Genomic DNA, 14,046 nt, shown 5'->3' on the forward strand with positions numbered 1-14,046 from the left:
TTTGTTTCTTCTTTCTAAGTCTATGTTGTCAAAATGGATCTAGCAAGTTTTCTTCAAAAACTTGAAAATAATTTGAAATCAGCGATAGGCAGCACGGAGACAGACAAGATGAATTTCTATCACTTGTGCAACACGGTCAGTTGTTTAATTTTTAAGTTCTATAGCGGCCACACGACATTGAATATTAACATAATTTGTTGTCCTGCAGCTAACACTGAAATTCATATCCAGCCACAAAGTGAACTACATAGAGAAGCTGCAGGGTCTGGTGGTGGCCTTCATCGTCTACAGCAAGATGAGGACCCAGCAGCTCGCCAGGAAGAATCTCATCATCGCCATGAACTACCTAACCAATTTGGCTGTGTAAGTCCTCTGCTTGTTTAACTGTTTATTATGTTATTTTGTAATAAATTTATTAATTTTTAATTTAATTTAATTTTAATAATTAACCATAATAATTGAAATCCTGAACATAACTACACAACAACACGACTAATGAATCTTTTAATATGCCCTAGGTCTGGAAAAAAGATTTTTTTTTTTCTTTTCATAAATTAAATTATTAAAGTAATCTTTCACCTTGTTTAAGTTTTGTTTTCTTTAACAGTGTTTTTAATTTTATTTATTTATCTCTTTAATGATTATATAAATTAATTAATGGATTAATTAAATATGTTAAAATACTTTTTCTGACTATAAGATTTTTCTATCAGATTTTTGTTTTCATTGAAAATCAATGCTATTATATTTTTCTTCATTTTAGTGAAACAGGAAGATTGGTGTTGGGATACGAGTACACTACATTAGCCACGGATAGCCCAACAAAATCTGCCCTGCTTAGCACTATCTCTAACTTGGAGATATTGTTGGAGTCTATATATGATGAATGGAAACTTCTCACTTCACTTCACCATTTGATAAAATCTGGTTGGAATCATGACATGCTCATCAAGCTTATAAATGGAGACCCGGTTTCAGATGAAGAAGGTTTTTCTTCCCTTTTGATGCATTTGTATTATGTTACTTGCTGATTATTAATGAACCGCAAAAACATTGTAAACATGAGCATGCAAATTACTACTTCGTAGGCCTAACCTACTTGAAAAAGGAAGAACACCCACGATTGCTGCGTCTGAGGTTGGACCTGTTGATGTCACACAATTGTCCGGAGTATGCATCCAATTTTCTTCTTTGGTTGTTGAAATGTGATGAAACGAAGGATGATCCATATCTCATGTACTTGCGTTTGTCACACCTTTGTATCACTGGACAGCTGGATGAGTTCTATAAGAAGGTCTCGGTCATTTCATTCTTACTTCTTTTCACTCTTTCTTTCTCTCTGTCTCTCTCAATAAAAATTTTTTGCCTCTCAATGCAAATAACAACAAAATTGAATTAACATGAGTGAATGCTGTTGCAGTGCATGGATCTGTCATGTGTGACGGCCTGCAAAGTGATGACAAACAGTCTTATCCACCCTCATCATTGCTTCTCGACATCGTGCACATCACTCCTTCTCTCAAGAGTTCTTGTCAACATGACGGTTATTCATGATGAATACTTCTGCAATAAGGTTTGTTTCTTTAATTTTAATTCTATGTATGTTCATGTGTTCAAACATTTTTGGTCATCCAAACATTTTTTTACTTAACCAAATTTCCTTGTAAGAAGCAAATTTTTCAGTTTCTTTTTTTTCTGGCACATTTAAAAAAAAAGAGTTTTTATCAAAAGATTATAATAAAAAATGTTGATGATTAGATGGATAGATAAATAAATAGATGGATAAACATAAGGCAAGCAAATTAGATGGAAAAGCAGGCATTTTATGCATACTGTTTTTGAAAATGACTATTTTGTTTACACATCATGTTTAAGTGCATGTAGTAAAGTTGTTAAAAGTTTGTTGTGAAATTTTATATTGCTTCTGCTATTTGTTTAAAGAATATTGTAATATTTTACATTCTTTGTCAATTTTCTCACTGATCTTCTAATTTAGAAACAATTATGCAAATCAAAATTTAATAAAAAGGTGAATGTGTGGTTTTTAAATTGATGGTTACCAACTATTTTTAAGCAGGTTTTTGATTCGTTCAGTTAATATATAAATAAAGTGAAAATTGTGTATTTCTTGTCAGGCTATTCAATATATAATCTCATTGCTTCATTGTAACAGGACATTATGAAGTTTTGGGTGAAGACAGAACATTTGTATTCAAAGGGCAACCACAGTATCTTCATGAAAAATATAAACGAATATGCAAGGGCTGTCAAAGAGCCAAAGTTCATTGTCAATCTGGTTGAAATTCTTCATCAAGAAGTTTGTCATTACTTTCAAAATCTCACTTTTCATAACGACAATTCATTATCATTAATAATAAACTGAGAATTACTTTAGAGAGGATTATTAATTAACTTAAAATTGCTTTGAAGAGAGAAAAGAGAGAATCTTTTTTACTTTTAATATTTATTAAATATAATTTTAGTTGTTCAGACAGCAAAATTTATGATCAATAAGTTGATGATTGGCTTTTCATTTATACTCTCAGTACCAGAAGCAGTACACCTCATTATGTACAACATTGATCATGAGAGCACTGGTCATATCTCGCCACGCTTATGACAAAGCTCGTTTGTACCTGCCCGAAACATTCAGCAACCAATCAGCTCTGAGATGCATGCTGGCACTCCTGCACCTTCTCGAAAAGTTGTACTGCGACAATATGCTCATTAGAGTTGTTAGTTCATAGTCTGCTTTTCTTTTTAAAATTTTCATTTCACGATCACTATTTGTTCCCATCAATTTAATCAATTGGATTTGTTTGTAAACTGTTTTAAATTTTCATCTACAGTGCATCTCTAATCACAATAAAAAGATAACTTCATTGCTTTAAAGATATTGTTTACTTAATTAATTTAATTCTTTGATGTTTGCTTTCCATTGCAGTATTGCCAGTTGTCCAACTTAACACTCATGCCTTGCGATGCAATTTATTTTGCAGTAGAAAAAACATGCACAGAGCTACAAATCCGATACAACATCAAAAACAACATCGAATCATTTAATCTCGTCAATGGACAACTGGTATCTACCTTCATCAAAACGCCAGTTGAGAAATCTTTGTACAATCTACTGAAGAATTATGTTGACCGGTTCAACCACAAAAGACCCTGGCTGTGGAATGAGAGCATGAAGTCATCCATGTTGGCCCTCATGTCCGATGCAGGATGGATATTCGATGCCATATTGAAAAGGTTCAGAAGGACTAGAGTACCTTCTGCTCTCATGGTTGTAGCTGCAAACACTACTCACAACACAAACGCCACCAACAACACCAACGGAATGCTCGTGAATGTAGCTGCCACCAGAAGTAGAAGTGTCAATGGTGTGAGGAACCACCGCAAAGTTAAAAATAAACGAAGGGTCTTCAAAGAAACAGATCTGACGTATAATCCATCAAAGTCAATGAGTAGGAAAAGAAGGAAGACCAGAAGAACATCGAGAAGTACAAGTAAGAAGAAGAGGAGGTTCAAGATGGTGGACGAAAGTGATGATGAAGACGACGATGGGGATGGCTATGGAAGGACAACAAGCAGGTCAAAGAAAAATAAAAACGCAGGTGAAGGTGGTGATGGAGATGATGGGAAAGATGTGAGTGATCGAGATGAAGATTTGAGCGATACAGACATAGACAAGACAGACAGTGATATGAATGAAACAGAATTAGATGACGTGCTAAGCAAAGATGAAGATGACAACGATAACAACAATGATGATGATAATTTTGTAAGTAATTCTGTAACCATTAAAAGTGAACCAATCACAGAAGAGAGAAAAGTAGAAATTGCTAGCACTACACACTCTATGGTCTTGAGAAATGGTAAGGTTCCAATCTGCAACATTACAAATGGAGAAACAGTTGTGGAAAAAAAGGAAACAACATTAAAGAGTGAATGTCTCAAATCATCATTATCGTCGCCTAGAGTTCGTTTGACGAGGATAAATGATGATAATGCCACAAGCAAAATTGATAATGACAACATATGTCAAAATGAAAATGATGTCAATAATAATCAAAACGTAAACGTTAACGACGACAACAACAATATGAATGCAGAAAGAAATGATGACACTATGGAATGCGATGATAACGTCCAGTGCATCAGTGGATCAGCAGATCATCAAACTCATAACTCTCCCAACATCAACATTAATAACAACAGCAACAACAATGTTAATGAAGCCACATTTAATGATGACCACATAAATAATAATAATAACACTGGCAATAATAACGTTAGTGAAGTCACATCATCATCACCATCATCATCGATAACAACAACATCCGACCAGAGGCAAGAAGAGATTAGATCATCTAGTCAAATGATTGATGAGGGTGTGGCCGTTCGTGAGGCTGGCGGTCGGGGCGAGTGTGTAGCTGGCGACAATACTCAGACGATTAATGACAACAATAATGACAATGTGTGCAAACTACTGAACTGATTTACACGTTAAATTTTAAGTTATGCATGCTCGCATATACTTATATGTATACATATAAGTATATAATTATATATATATATATATATATATATATATATATATATATACGATCGTTCAATGAAATACAGAACCCATATATATGTATATATATATTTATATATACATACATATATAGTTGTAATCATACAATTATACGATATATTTTTAATGTTACTCTTAATGAAAGCACGTACTAGACGGCTGAGCGTATGCATATAGTATATCAATATATCACATACCTAATGTCACTATAAGTATGCACTAGGTCTTCAGTTTAAATGGTCTGAACTCGTTTTCGGCATTCTACTGACGTTATGCAACTTAATGAGTGACTTTTAAAGTTTAGAGCCACTGCAGTGTTATTAAAGAGAGATACATTTACGTACGCACTTCTGTATGTTGGAGCATAGGCGTGTTTGAGTGTGTGTGTGTGTGCCGGCACCTGTACCAAACGTTTTGAATGTAAACGGTGCTTCTTAATTATCATTGTGAACCATCAAGTAACATGTTTTGCTATTTCTTTTTTTTACTTTCAATTTTTGAAATTCTCCTTAATTTGATGTCAGATTTTTAAACAAATTTTATAATTTAAGTCACCTTAGAATTATCATGAATGTTTGCAACGCACGTTCATATTAATACCTAATTTTTTCAATTTATTTTAATTGTTTTTATCAGACTTATTTATTTTTAACGTTAATAAATTTGACTTTGTTTTTCATAAATGTTTTAACTACTTACTAACAAGGTTGCAATAGATAAGTATGTACACGAAAATATTGAACAATTATTCAGAGCAAATTAGCACAAAACAATGATGAAAAATCAGTTAGCGGAGGACGTGGTTGATTTGAGTGCTTGATTAAGAGGATTTTCTGCTGATTTGTTCCAATCTTTCCTTAGGAGCTGTTTCAATTGGGAGAGTCTGAGGTTTGGATTTTCGGCTTTAAGGATTGGTAGATATTTTTCTTCAAAGGCCAGGTACGCTGCTTTCATGCGTTTCTCAGGATGGGCATCAGCTTCTAGCTCTGTTGAACTGGTAAGGAATTAATCATTTAATTGTGAACAAAAATATTTGCACTGTTGGTGAATAATTTTCGCTCTATGAGTACATTTTCTAATAAATTATTTTCAACTTGTTTCAGAGAATGAAGAAACCAAAATGTTATTTTAAGCTTATAAGATTAATGAATTTATATTGATAAATAAATTCAGAAATTAATGTATGAATGAAATAATGATATAGAAATAATGTAAACAGAGGTTGGGTTTGATTTACATAAAACAAAATGATCTATATATACCCAATTATATTACATGAATTTTTGAAAAAAATAAAATGGACTACGAGAAAATTATGGTCCTAGAGGTAACTTTAATTCAACTGTGGACAAGAACTTGATAGTGCTAGTATTAAAATACTTAATTTGTTAAATTAGGAATGTATGGATGCTTTAAATTGAGGAAACATCTTACTTCAGCAGATTGATAGCATCCTCCACTGTCCTGGCAACTTCTCCTTCAATCACAATTTTGTTCAAATTTTCTTCTAGTGGTTCCTCTTTTGGTTGTAGTTTCGCTGTTGATGCTGCTGTTACCAAATCAATAACAGGAAATAACAGGATAATGAAATAATGAAATACTAATTAATTCTTTCAACACAGACTAAATTAGTGTTTTGGTTTGAAATAAACTTCATTTTGTCAAATATTTGTAACATATTCATTGATAATCAGTAGGTAACATGACAAAATAGAAAAACTGGACAAAACCTTTTGGAACATCTCCCAAACTAGAAACAGCAATAAATTACAAAATCTTACATATTTGTTGATGATTGGAGATGTACATGCTTAATCTTACTGATTAATAAACAGCTTCAAAAAGGCTATTTACAATGCTAATTTATTTTTGTACATAAAAGTTCTTGTCAAAAATATACTTGAGCTATAACAGATGAGCATTTTAGATCACTACCCCACATAATAGTAAACCAAATATTACTTTTTGTAGATGCATTAATAGCTTCTTTGTGCATTTCAACTTGAGTTCTTGTTAATTTAGATGGCTGTTGATTTTTTGCTGAAATTTTAGCAAGAGAAGCCATTTCTTCATCTGCAAGTTTTTGTAACTCTTTTTTCTTTTCTAACTGCTCTGACTTTTTTTTATCTTTTTCTTCCTAAGTAATTGACCATTTAAAAAAAGTAATTAGTAGTGGATAATATTAATTATTATTACATTTAAAAATCTTTTTAAAAAATAAATTAATAAAAAAAATTAAATTTATCAGTTAAAATGTCCTTATTTCATGGCACATGAAAAAATAGAATTAAGCGCCGATAAAAACCTTTCTTTGAAGTTTTTTCATGACATGTTTGTCATCATCCTTCCAGTATTCATCTTCCAATTGTTGTTTCTTCTTAAGGTCTTGTTCTTCTTTTATTGCTGTTTTTCTTGCTTTTGCTTCGGCGGCTTTAGAATTTTCCCCTTGAAATTTTTTCGGCATAATTCACCAAATAAAACAAACCTAGTAATAATTAAACCTTAAGAAGAAGTCGCATTCAACTTAACGGAAAGTTACTATAATTTCAATCTACTTTTCTCTTATTTAAAAGTTTTATTTAGGTCTTTGTTTTATGGAAAGTAAAAAGTAGTGATTGTCATATAAAAAGTGTTGTAATTCTAATCATATGTGTTGTTCACATATACACTTATAATGTTGTTCATACGTTCAATTTTGTTTCCTTGCAATGCAAGAGTAGATCGAATTTCGTATACTTGTAATTCGTTTAAATTTAAACTTTAACAAATTTTTGTTTTAAAATAGAAGAGTTGATCAACAAATTCCATGAGGTTGACCAAAACCCGTACTTGCTTGCTTATTGTCAAAAAAAAACGCAAAAAATATTCTTTTTCAGAATCATTTTCTAATTAATTCTATTCGTTAGATTCATTATCAATAACGTTTTTTCAATTTATTTGTTAATAGCTACCTAGTTTGTAATCGCAAAATCAACTAACGAAATATAGTCAAGTAATTGATCGAAAAAACACGTTTTATATCAACAATTCACAATATAAAATAGAAATTAAAATATTAAATATAAATTTTAAATCACACACGTACGCAAACATTTAAAATCAAATGAAAACTATTTTGAAAAAAGGTATTTTTCAACTTGTCGACGAGCCCTTTTGATTCTAAAATCTTTTTCCCTAAAACTGTTCAAACAAGCTTCATGAACTGCCCAGTAAAATCCTCTACCACCTTTTATTCTTCGACTCTTGACAAAAAATTCATAATGGGACAAGGTATGTCTGACGTTGTTTTTCCATTTTTCATCCGTCATTTGACCATATATGTTGCTGTTTTCTTTGATGTAGCGGCAAATATTAGCTAAGTTCATTTTATTATCAGATGAACTAAGAATTGCAGATGCAATTAATGGTACAAGTGCTTCTCTTGGTTTTTTTTCAGCTTTTTGAGACGGTTGAGAATGCTGTTGGAGGCTTGAACTGTTTGAACTATCATAAACGTCGTTGAAAAAATTTGAGTCGTTTGGATACAAATTATTATCGTTGAAATAACCACTTTGGTAAGCGTTTCCAGAATACATTTGCATACCAGACCCTTCAAAACTTGTGTTTGAACACGAAATTGGTCTGTTAGCGGTCATTTCACAATTTTGTCCCATGCAATATTGGGGACACCACACTTTTTGCTGATTTTTTGCAAGCACCACATCATCGAAATTCGGTGTTTGGTTCGGTTCGTAAAAACGTCTCAAATGTTGAATATTTTTGTAATCATCTTCTGAATAATCGCAGTAAAGATTTTTGTAAGGATTACACCTCTGCATGAAGTTTGCGTTGCGTGTTTGGTTTTGATTATTAAACGATGATGAATAGTTGTAGCCCACAGTATCAAAATTTCCATCATTCCAATTGTTATTTACACAGTTGGGGTTTGAAGGAAAATTTTTGCCAACGCAGTTATTCATCGCTGAATTTACTGGAAAGTTTCCTTTATCCCAACCGTTCATTTCTTGATTTAAATGTACGTTTCCATTGTCCCAGTTGTTCATAACTGGGTTTGTGGCGGCTTTTCCATTATTATTCCAATTGTTCATGTCTGGATTAAAGGGTACGTTTCTATTATTCCAATTGTTCATTTCCGGATTGCTAGGGAATTTTCCATTATCCCAATTGTTCATTATTGGGTCTATAGGATGATTTCTGTTGTCCCAATAGTTCGTTATAAGGTTTGTAGAAAATATTCCATTATCGTAATTGGAATTTGATTTCCAATTACAATTTGACTGCGATTGATTGGTGGTTACATGGTTATTGTTGAATTTGTGACACGAATTGTCGTTATTCATTTTTCGATATTCTAAATGAACAGAAATTTGTTGTATTTTTAATAATCGGTGGTTAAATTAGTAATGGAAGTTTGACAACAATGATAAACTTGAGTGTTCTCAATCCTTTAAATACTTCTCCAATATAAAGCATCATGAGTAATTAATTACCCTTTGATTATGATCAGTGTCAATTCTGTTTGACATTTACCTGTCAGAAGGCGGCGACAACTTTGTTCGTACAGAGAAACACGCATCATCCTCTTACGTAATTCATCATACATTTCCTACTTTCATGTCACAAATCTCTATTTATATTAATATTTGTGCTATTATGAATATTGAAAATAATAATTTTGCTAATGATACTACTACTAATAATAATAGCAATGATTACACTGATAGAGATAACACATACTGCTGAATACTAAAACCTTCAGGTTGATTATTATTAAAGGTTGTTATATTATAAATTATATATTATCATTATATATAATGTATAATAATAATAATGACGAATGCTCCATCTTTCTCGTGATATATATATATATATATATATATATATATATATATATATATATATAATATACATATATATAATATGCGTTGTACCGATAAATTGTACATAAGCATCTGTATATTTGTGTGTGTGTATGTGTATATGTATGTGTGTGAGTGCGTGCGTGCGTACATATATATAAAGATGTATGTGTGCGTGTGTGTGTGTGCAATTTTTTGACTTAGCATAATCACTATCATGATAAACAATGAAAAAATTACTATCCATCTCACTCGTTGCGTAATATTGATATAATAAACAATATGGCCATCAAAAACCCACACACGAATATATACGAGTGAAGATGTTTAAATGTATTTGTGATGTTAATCTTTATAAGCATCATAACTCGTGCACAAGCAAGCGCACACCACATTGTATATCAAATATTCATGTATATGCGTGTACGTGTGACACACACACACCACACATCACACACACACACACACACACACGTGCACAAACGACTGGATATTATTTAGATAAAAGTCGCATTTACGAATAATGATTGATGTTAAAACTTATTCAATTGTAAAATCTGGAATCTTTAATTTATTATTTCAAAATTATTCAACTAATTAACTTGACTTAGGAATTATAGATTGTCAATGAAAAATGCCTTGCTAGAAGGCCACAATTGATGAACATCACAAACAACTTGTGATGAAAGTATGAACAAATTTATCAATCGTCGATTATTTTAATGTGCAATTGCTATTTCTTTCCAGTAGAAAAAATTATATTATATGATTTACATACATGGAAAGTCTAATCAGTCAAAATGTAAGCAGTGCCATCAACTACATACCATGACAAAACCAATATATATATATATATATATATATATATATATATATATATATATAGAACATATATGTTCACAAATTAGTCTTTCATAAAAAGTATTTTAAATTTGATGTTTTACATGACAAAAACGACAAAAACTCGTTAATTTTTAGGATTGAAGGTTCAGCTAAGTTAAATTTAATTAGTTCATTTACACATATTAATAAAAATTATTCTCTACAGATTGATTAAACAATTTTAAATTCTTGTTCGTAGAACGAAAATTATTTTTCTGGTAAGTTTGCAGAATTAAAGAACGGCGGCGTTTTTTTAGCGCCTTATAAGTTCATCATTATTATAATCAGATGATCGCACTCATTTAAAATTGAAGTTGATTCGCGTTTCTTGTTGCTATTTTCATGTTAAATTTTTATTCAATACTTGCTTTTTAACATTTTTGTATTTTATTAAAGTTTACACATGTAGCAGACGATTGATTGTTTCTACCAACGGCCAGATAATGTCTGAGTGTAAGAGTAAGTTTTTTTTTTGTAGCATTAAGATTAAATTATTAAAAAGAGTAAAAAGTATGAATATGACTCTTGACGTCTTGCTGAATGTATGTTTGTATTGTATTGATATCGTAGTAAACTGCAGTATTCAAGAGTAGTGCTGGTAAATGCGAGTTACGGGTGTAGCATAAGTTTGTACTAACACGGGTTTATTTAAAATTTAAATTAAACAATTTCTTTTTAATTGTCACATATTTGATTTTGTTAATAAACTTTACTCTAGACACCAACAAAGAAAGCAAATTGATTAAAAAGTTCACAGCAAATTTTGGGACAACAACAAATTATTTTCTCAATTTTTGTCCACCTGGTGTTGAAGAGTTGTTGGAGGCCAGTCAGCTTGTTGTACACCTGGCCAATTTTCGTCATGATATAAGTTGGTACTCAATGAACTATTTTTAATATTTCATTATGTAATATTGTAATGATAATCTTGTTTAAGTTGTACTATTTATGTTTTTATTTATATAGTTTATTTTGTGTGTTGCTACAAAATATAATTTACAATATTTTAAATTTAAACTATCTCTTTACTATGCAGTTTTTAATGCCAGAAATAAAAAGAGAAGAGAGGTGATCAATGAAATGAGAAAAGTTTTGTTTTATGTTGAACAGGGTCAGAATAATTTTTAATCAGCATTTTTTGCACCATCTTGATTATGAACATTTAAAAAAAAATTAATTTGCTGATTTCATTATTTTTTTAAGAACCGACACAAATAACTAAAGGCTCAGTTCTTTTCAAAGTTTATAATAACAAAGGGCAGGTTTGATAATTATTTATTAAATATATCTGTTTCATGTATCACTAAATGAAACTAAATTAATATTTAATGAGTTATAAATTTTTATTGACAAAATAAAATTTTTAATTTTTTTGATATAAATATAAAAGGAGGTTATTCATGTGTTCATACCTCCATACAAAATTTCTTTGTGTTGTGGTCTGAGCTGGCATTGCATATCAGCATGCCACTTCCAAGCAATCATTTATGTGCCATTGGGAATTATTGCTGGATTTGTTAAGAGGAAGTTAGCATTCAAAATACTTTTGTAATTTTATACATTTCGTTATTCTTAGATTTACATCACTTCATTACATTATAATAGACAAAGGTGATGTTGCACATGTTTCATCGCTTAACACATTTTAGTTGTACAAATAAAAAAAACATGACAAAGATGATAATATTTTTTTAAAAGGCACACACTCTTTGTTCAGGAATTTGAAATATTGAACTGCCATGAAGAAATTTTATTAAGAATACGCGGAACTTTAAAAGACTTAGAAGTTCATACATTTCTCTTAATTTGTTTTTTGGTCATTTGATTCTAAATAGTATAAAGTTTTTGCTTAAATTTCTTAATTCACATTATTTTCACATTATGTTTCAGTTATTCATTAATTTCAACTTTTATTTCTTTATCATTTAAAATTTTAAGCTGAAATGAAAAATTTTTTTTATTTGAATTCAAAAACATTGTTGATCATTTTATTAAGCATGTTTTTGTATACTGAAGTTCAGACAAAAACTATAAGCATATAATTCACATGCTTCCTACGTAGATATACTCAAAAGACTTGGATGTTTGTTTAGGAAGAATGAGTATCTACAATTGGGTTGGGATAATGCATGAAGTCAGAAGAACTCCTCACGATATCGGACTGACATGTAAAATGACTGTCATCATTTTTATATAAACAATAAAGTTCACAAATAATTTATCTTGTTAGTTATTTTTAATGTGTAATTCAGTAACCTAATTTTGAACCAACTTTTAAAAAATGTTATTTACAGTTCCTCTGGATCTAGATGTGCACGTGAAGTGCTTGCTTCTTGGCGCTCTTTTTGCTATAGTAATTATGTTTTTAAGTTGTTTTCCATATCGTTATTTTGATTGAACACTTATATACTTGATGTCATAATAGTTATGATGTATCATTGTATGACACCAACAGGAGCAGGTTTTTTCTAATGAAGCAAAGTCATAATTTTCAACAACACTCCACTATCTGCATTTTATGCAGGTACATATTGTAGTAAATAATTTTTCTTCTATTTTTAATTTTGAACAGTTATGAAATGAGCAATCATTAAAAATTAAAATCGTCATAGTCTCTTATTAGTTTTAATGTGACAGTTAGTAATTCATCTTTTGGATTCCATTGAGCTTTGGCAACTTTAGGATCATTGGAATGAGGCAAAAATAAGCCGAGCTTGCTGAAAAGTTTAAAAATTTAATTTGTTAAAGGATAAGGCACAAAAATGAAAAATTTAATTAAATTTATTACTATTTCGGTGTTCTACAATCTAAGAACAGTTCCTTCACATCCAAATTGACTTCTGATATTTTTGATCCTGGCAGATATATTTTCACCTATTTGTTGATTAAAAGTTATTCAAACAAACTGAAGCAAAAAGTTTTTAAGATATTTTACATCGTTGAAAACTCTGTTATTTTCTCCAAAGTTCTATTGCACATTTATTTTCAGCATTAAAATGTACGGACCAAAGTGACAAAAACTACTTATTTGACACAATATATGTAAATTGTTTCAAAAAAATTAGTGTCTAATGGTTCTTAAGAGTGCATACGAAATTGTGTTAGCCGTTTTAGTTAACTTTAAACATTTTAATTTACAAAAAGTTGAGGGCATACTATCAAATTTTCACAGCTTGCAGTTGAAGTAGTCTTGTTTCCCATCTGCAAAAACATATCCTCTGGTGTGACAGACTGTTTGAATATCATCTCATATCTGAATTTTATTTAATGTTCACATATAATTTTGAGCAGACACTTTGTTTTAATTTTGTTGTATGAATACAGATGAATGTTTTTTTAAAAAATACCAAAACCATCAAAGCAGCAAATCATAGGATGTACTTTGGTTCAGGCCTAGGATCATCTAAGTCATTGAACTCTGAGCCCTCGTTTAGCTCTCCTTCATCCCAAATGTCCTTTGTTTGAGTTTTTATTGTAGTCAAATGTGGCTTACCCTTGTTACCTATATATTTGCAAAATATTACTATAAAATAAACAACACATTTACTATAACGTCTTGAATTGGCCCCATTTCATAATTCATTGTGACTGGTTTAATAAGATATATAGAGCCTTCATTTTTTATTTATTGCACCTCTATTTTGTTTTGAATCCCTTACTTAATGAAAAATGTCAATTATTTATTTTTGACCTTATTCTTTTTCTCTTCTAGTTTGTATAACA

The 14,046-nt window shown here is 30.6% G+C and overlaps 4 protein-coding genes across 4 annotated transcripts; 1 reads left to right on the forward strand and 3 right to left on the reverse strand.

Moving 5' to 3' along the window:
- Nucleotides 1-22: 22 nt before the first annotated feature.
- Nucleotides 23-5,375, forward strand: HELRODRAFT_188893 (hypothetical protein). The gene is made up of 9 exons (XM_009024470.1): nt 23-135; nt 209-363; nt 764-987; nt 1,089-1,294; nt 1,421-1,573; nt 2,174-2,317; nt 2,547-2,735; nt 2,945-4,294; nt 4,352-5,375. Exons 1-9 carry the CDS (start codon nt 34-36, stop codon nt 4,499-4,501), a joined length of 2,673 nt encoding a protein of 890 aa, XP_009022718.1. The 5' UTR covers nt 23-33; the 3' UTR covers nt 4,502-5,375.
- Nucleotides 5,366-7,046, reverse strand: HELRODRAFT_66455 (hypothetical protein; the record flags this gene model as incomplete). Its single annotated transcript, XM_009024177.1, has 4 exons — nt 5,366-5,576; nt 6,017-6,119; nt 6,545-6,719; nt 6,888-7,046. 4 exons carry the CDS (start codon nt 7,044-7,046, stop codon nt 5,366-5,368), a joined length of 648 nt encoding a protein of 215 aa, XP_009022425.1.
- Nucleotides 7,047-7,692: 646 nt separating this feature from the next.
- HELRODRAFT_162194 (hypothetical protein) lies at nt 7,693-8,922 on the reverse strand (the record flags this gene model as incomplete). The annotated part of the gene is made up of 1 exon (XM_009024471.1): nt 7,693-8,922. The coding sequence occupies one exon, from the start codon at nt 8,920-8,922 to the stop codon at nt 7,693-7,695; it is 1,230 nt and encodes a 409-aa protein (XP_009022719.1).
- A 3,991-nt stretch (nt 8,923-12,913) lies between these two features.
- HELRODRAFT_67100 (hypothetical protein) lies at nt 12,914-13,796 on the reverse strand (the record flags this gene model as incomplete). The annotated part of the gene is made up of 4 exons (XM_009024278.1): nt 12,914-13,040; nt 13,112-13,197; nt 13,480-13,576; nt 13,705-13,796. Coding segments are annotated over 4 exons (402 nt in total), but the record flags the coding sequence as incomplete, so codon positions are not given.
- Nucleotides 13,797-14,046: the final 250 nt, after the last annotated feature.

Source organism: Helobdella robusta (genome assembly GCF_000326865.2).
Source record: "Helobdella robusta unplaced genomic scaffold HELROscaffold_4, whole genome shotgun sequence".
NCBI lineage: Eukaryota > Metazoa > Annelida > Clitellata > Rhynchobdellida > Glossiphoniidae > Helobdella > Helobdella robusta.

What these genes read in the sequence shown, in the direction of transcription:
- HELRODRAFT_188893 (XM_009024470.1), top strand. Translation starts at nt 34, where the DNA reads ATGGATCTAGCAAGTTTTCTTCAAAAACTTGAAAATAATTTGAAATCA. An exon ending in TACCTAACCAATTTGGCTGT is followed by an intron (nt 364 to 763) that starts GTAAGTCCTCTG and finishes TCTTCATTTTAG; the next exon opens with TGAAACAGGAAGATTGGTGT. An exon ending in ATGAATACTTCTGCAATAAG is followed by an intron (nt 1,574 to 2,173) that starts GTTTGTTTCTTT and finishes TCATTGTAACAG; the next exon opens with GACATTATGAAGTTTTGGGT.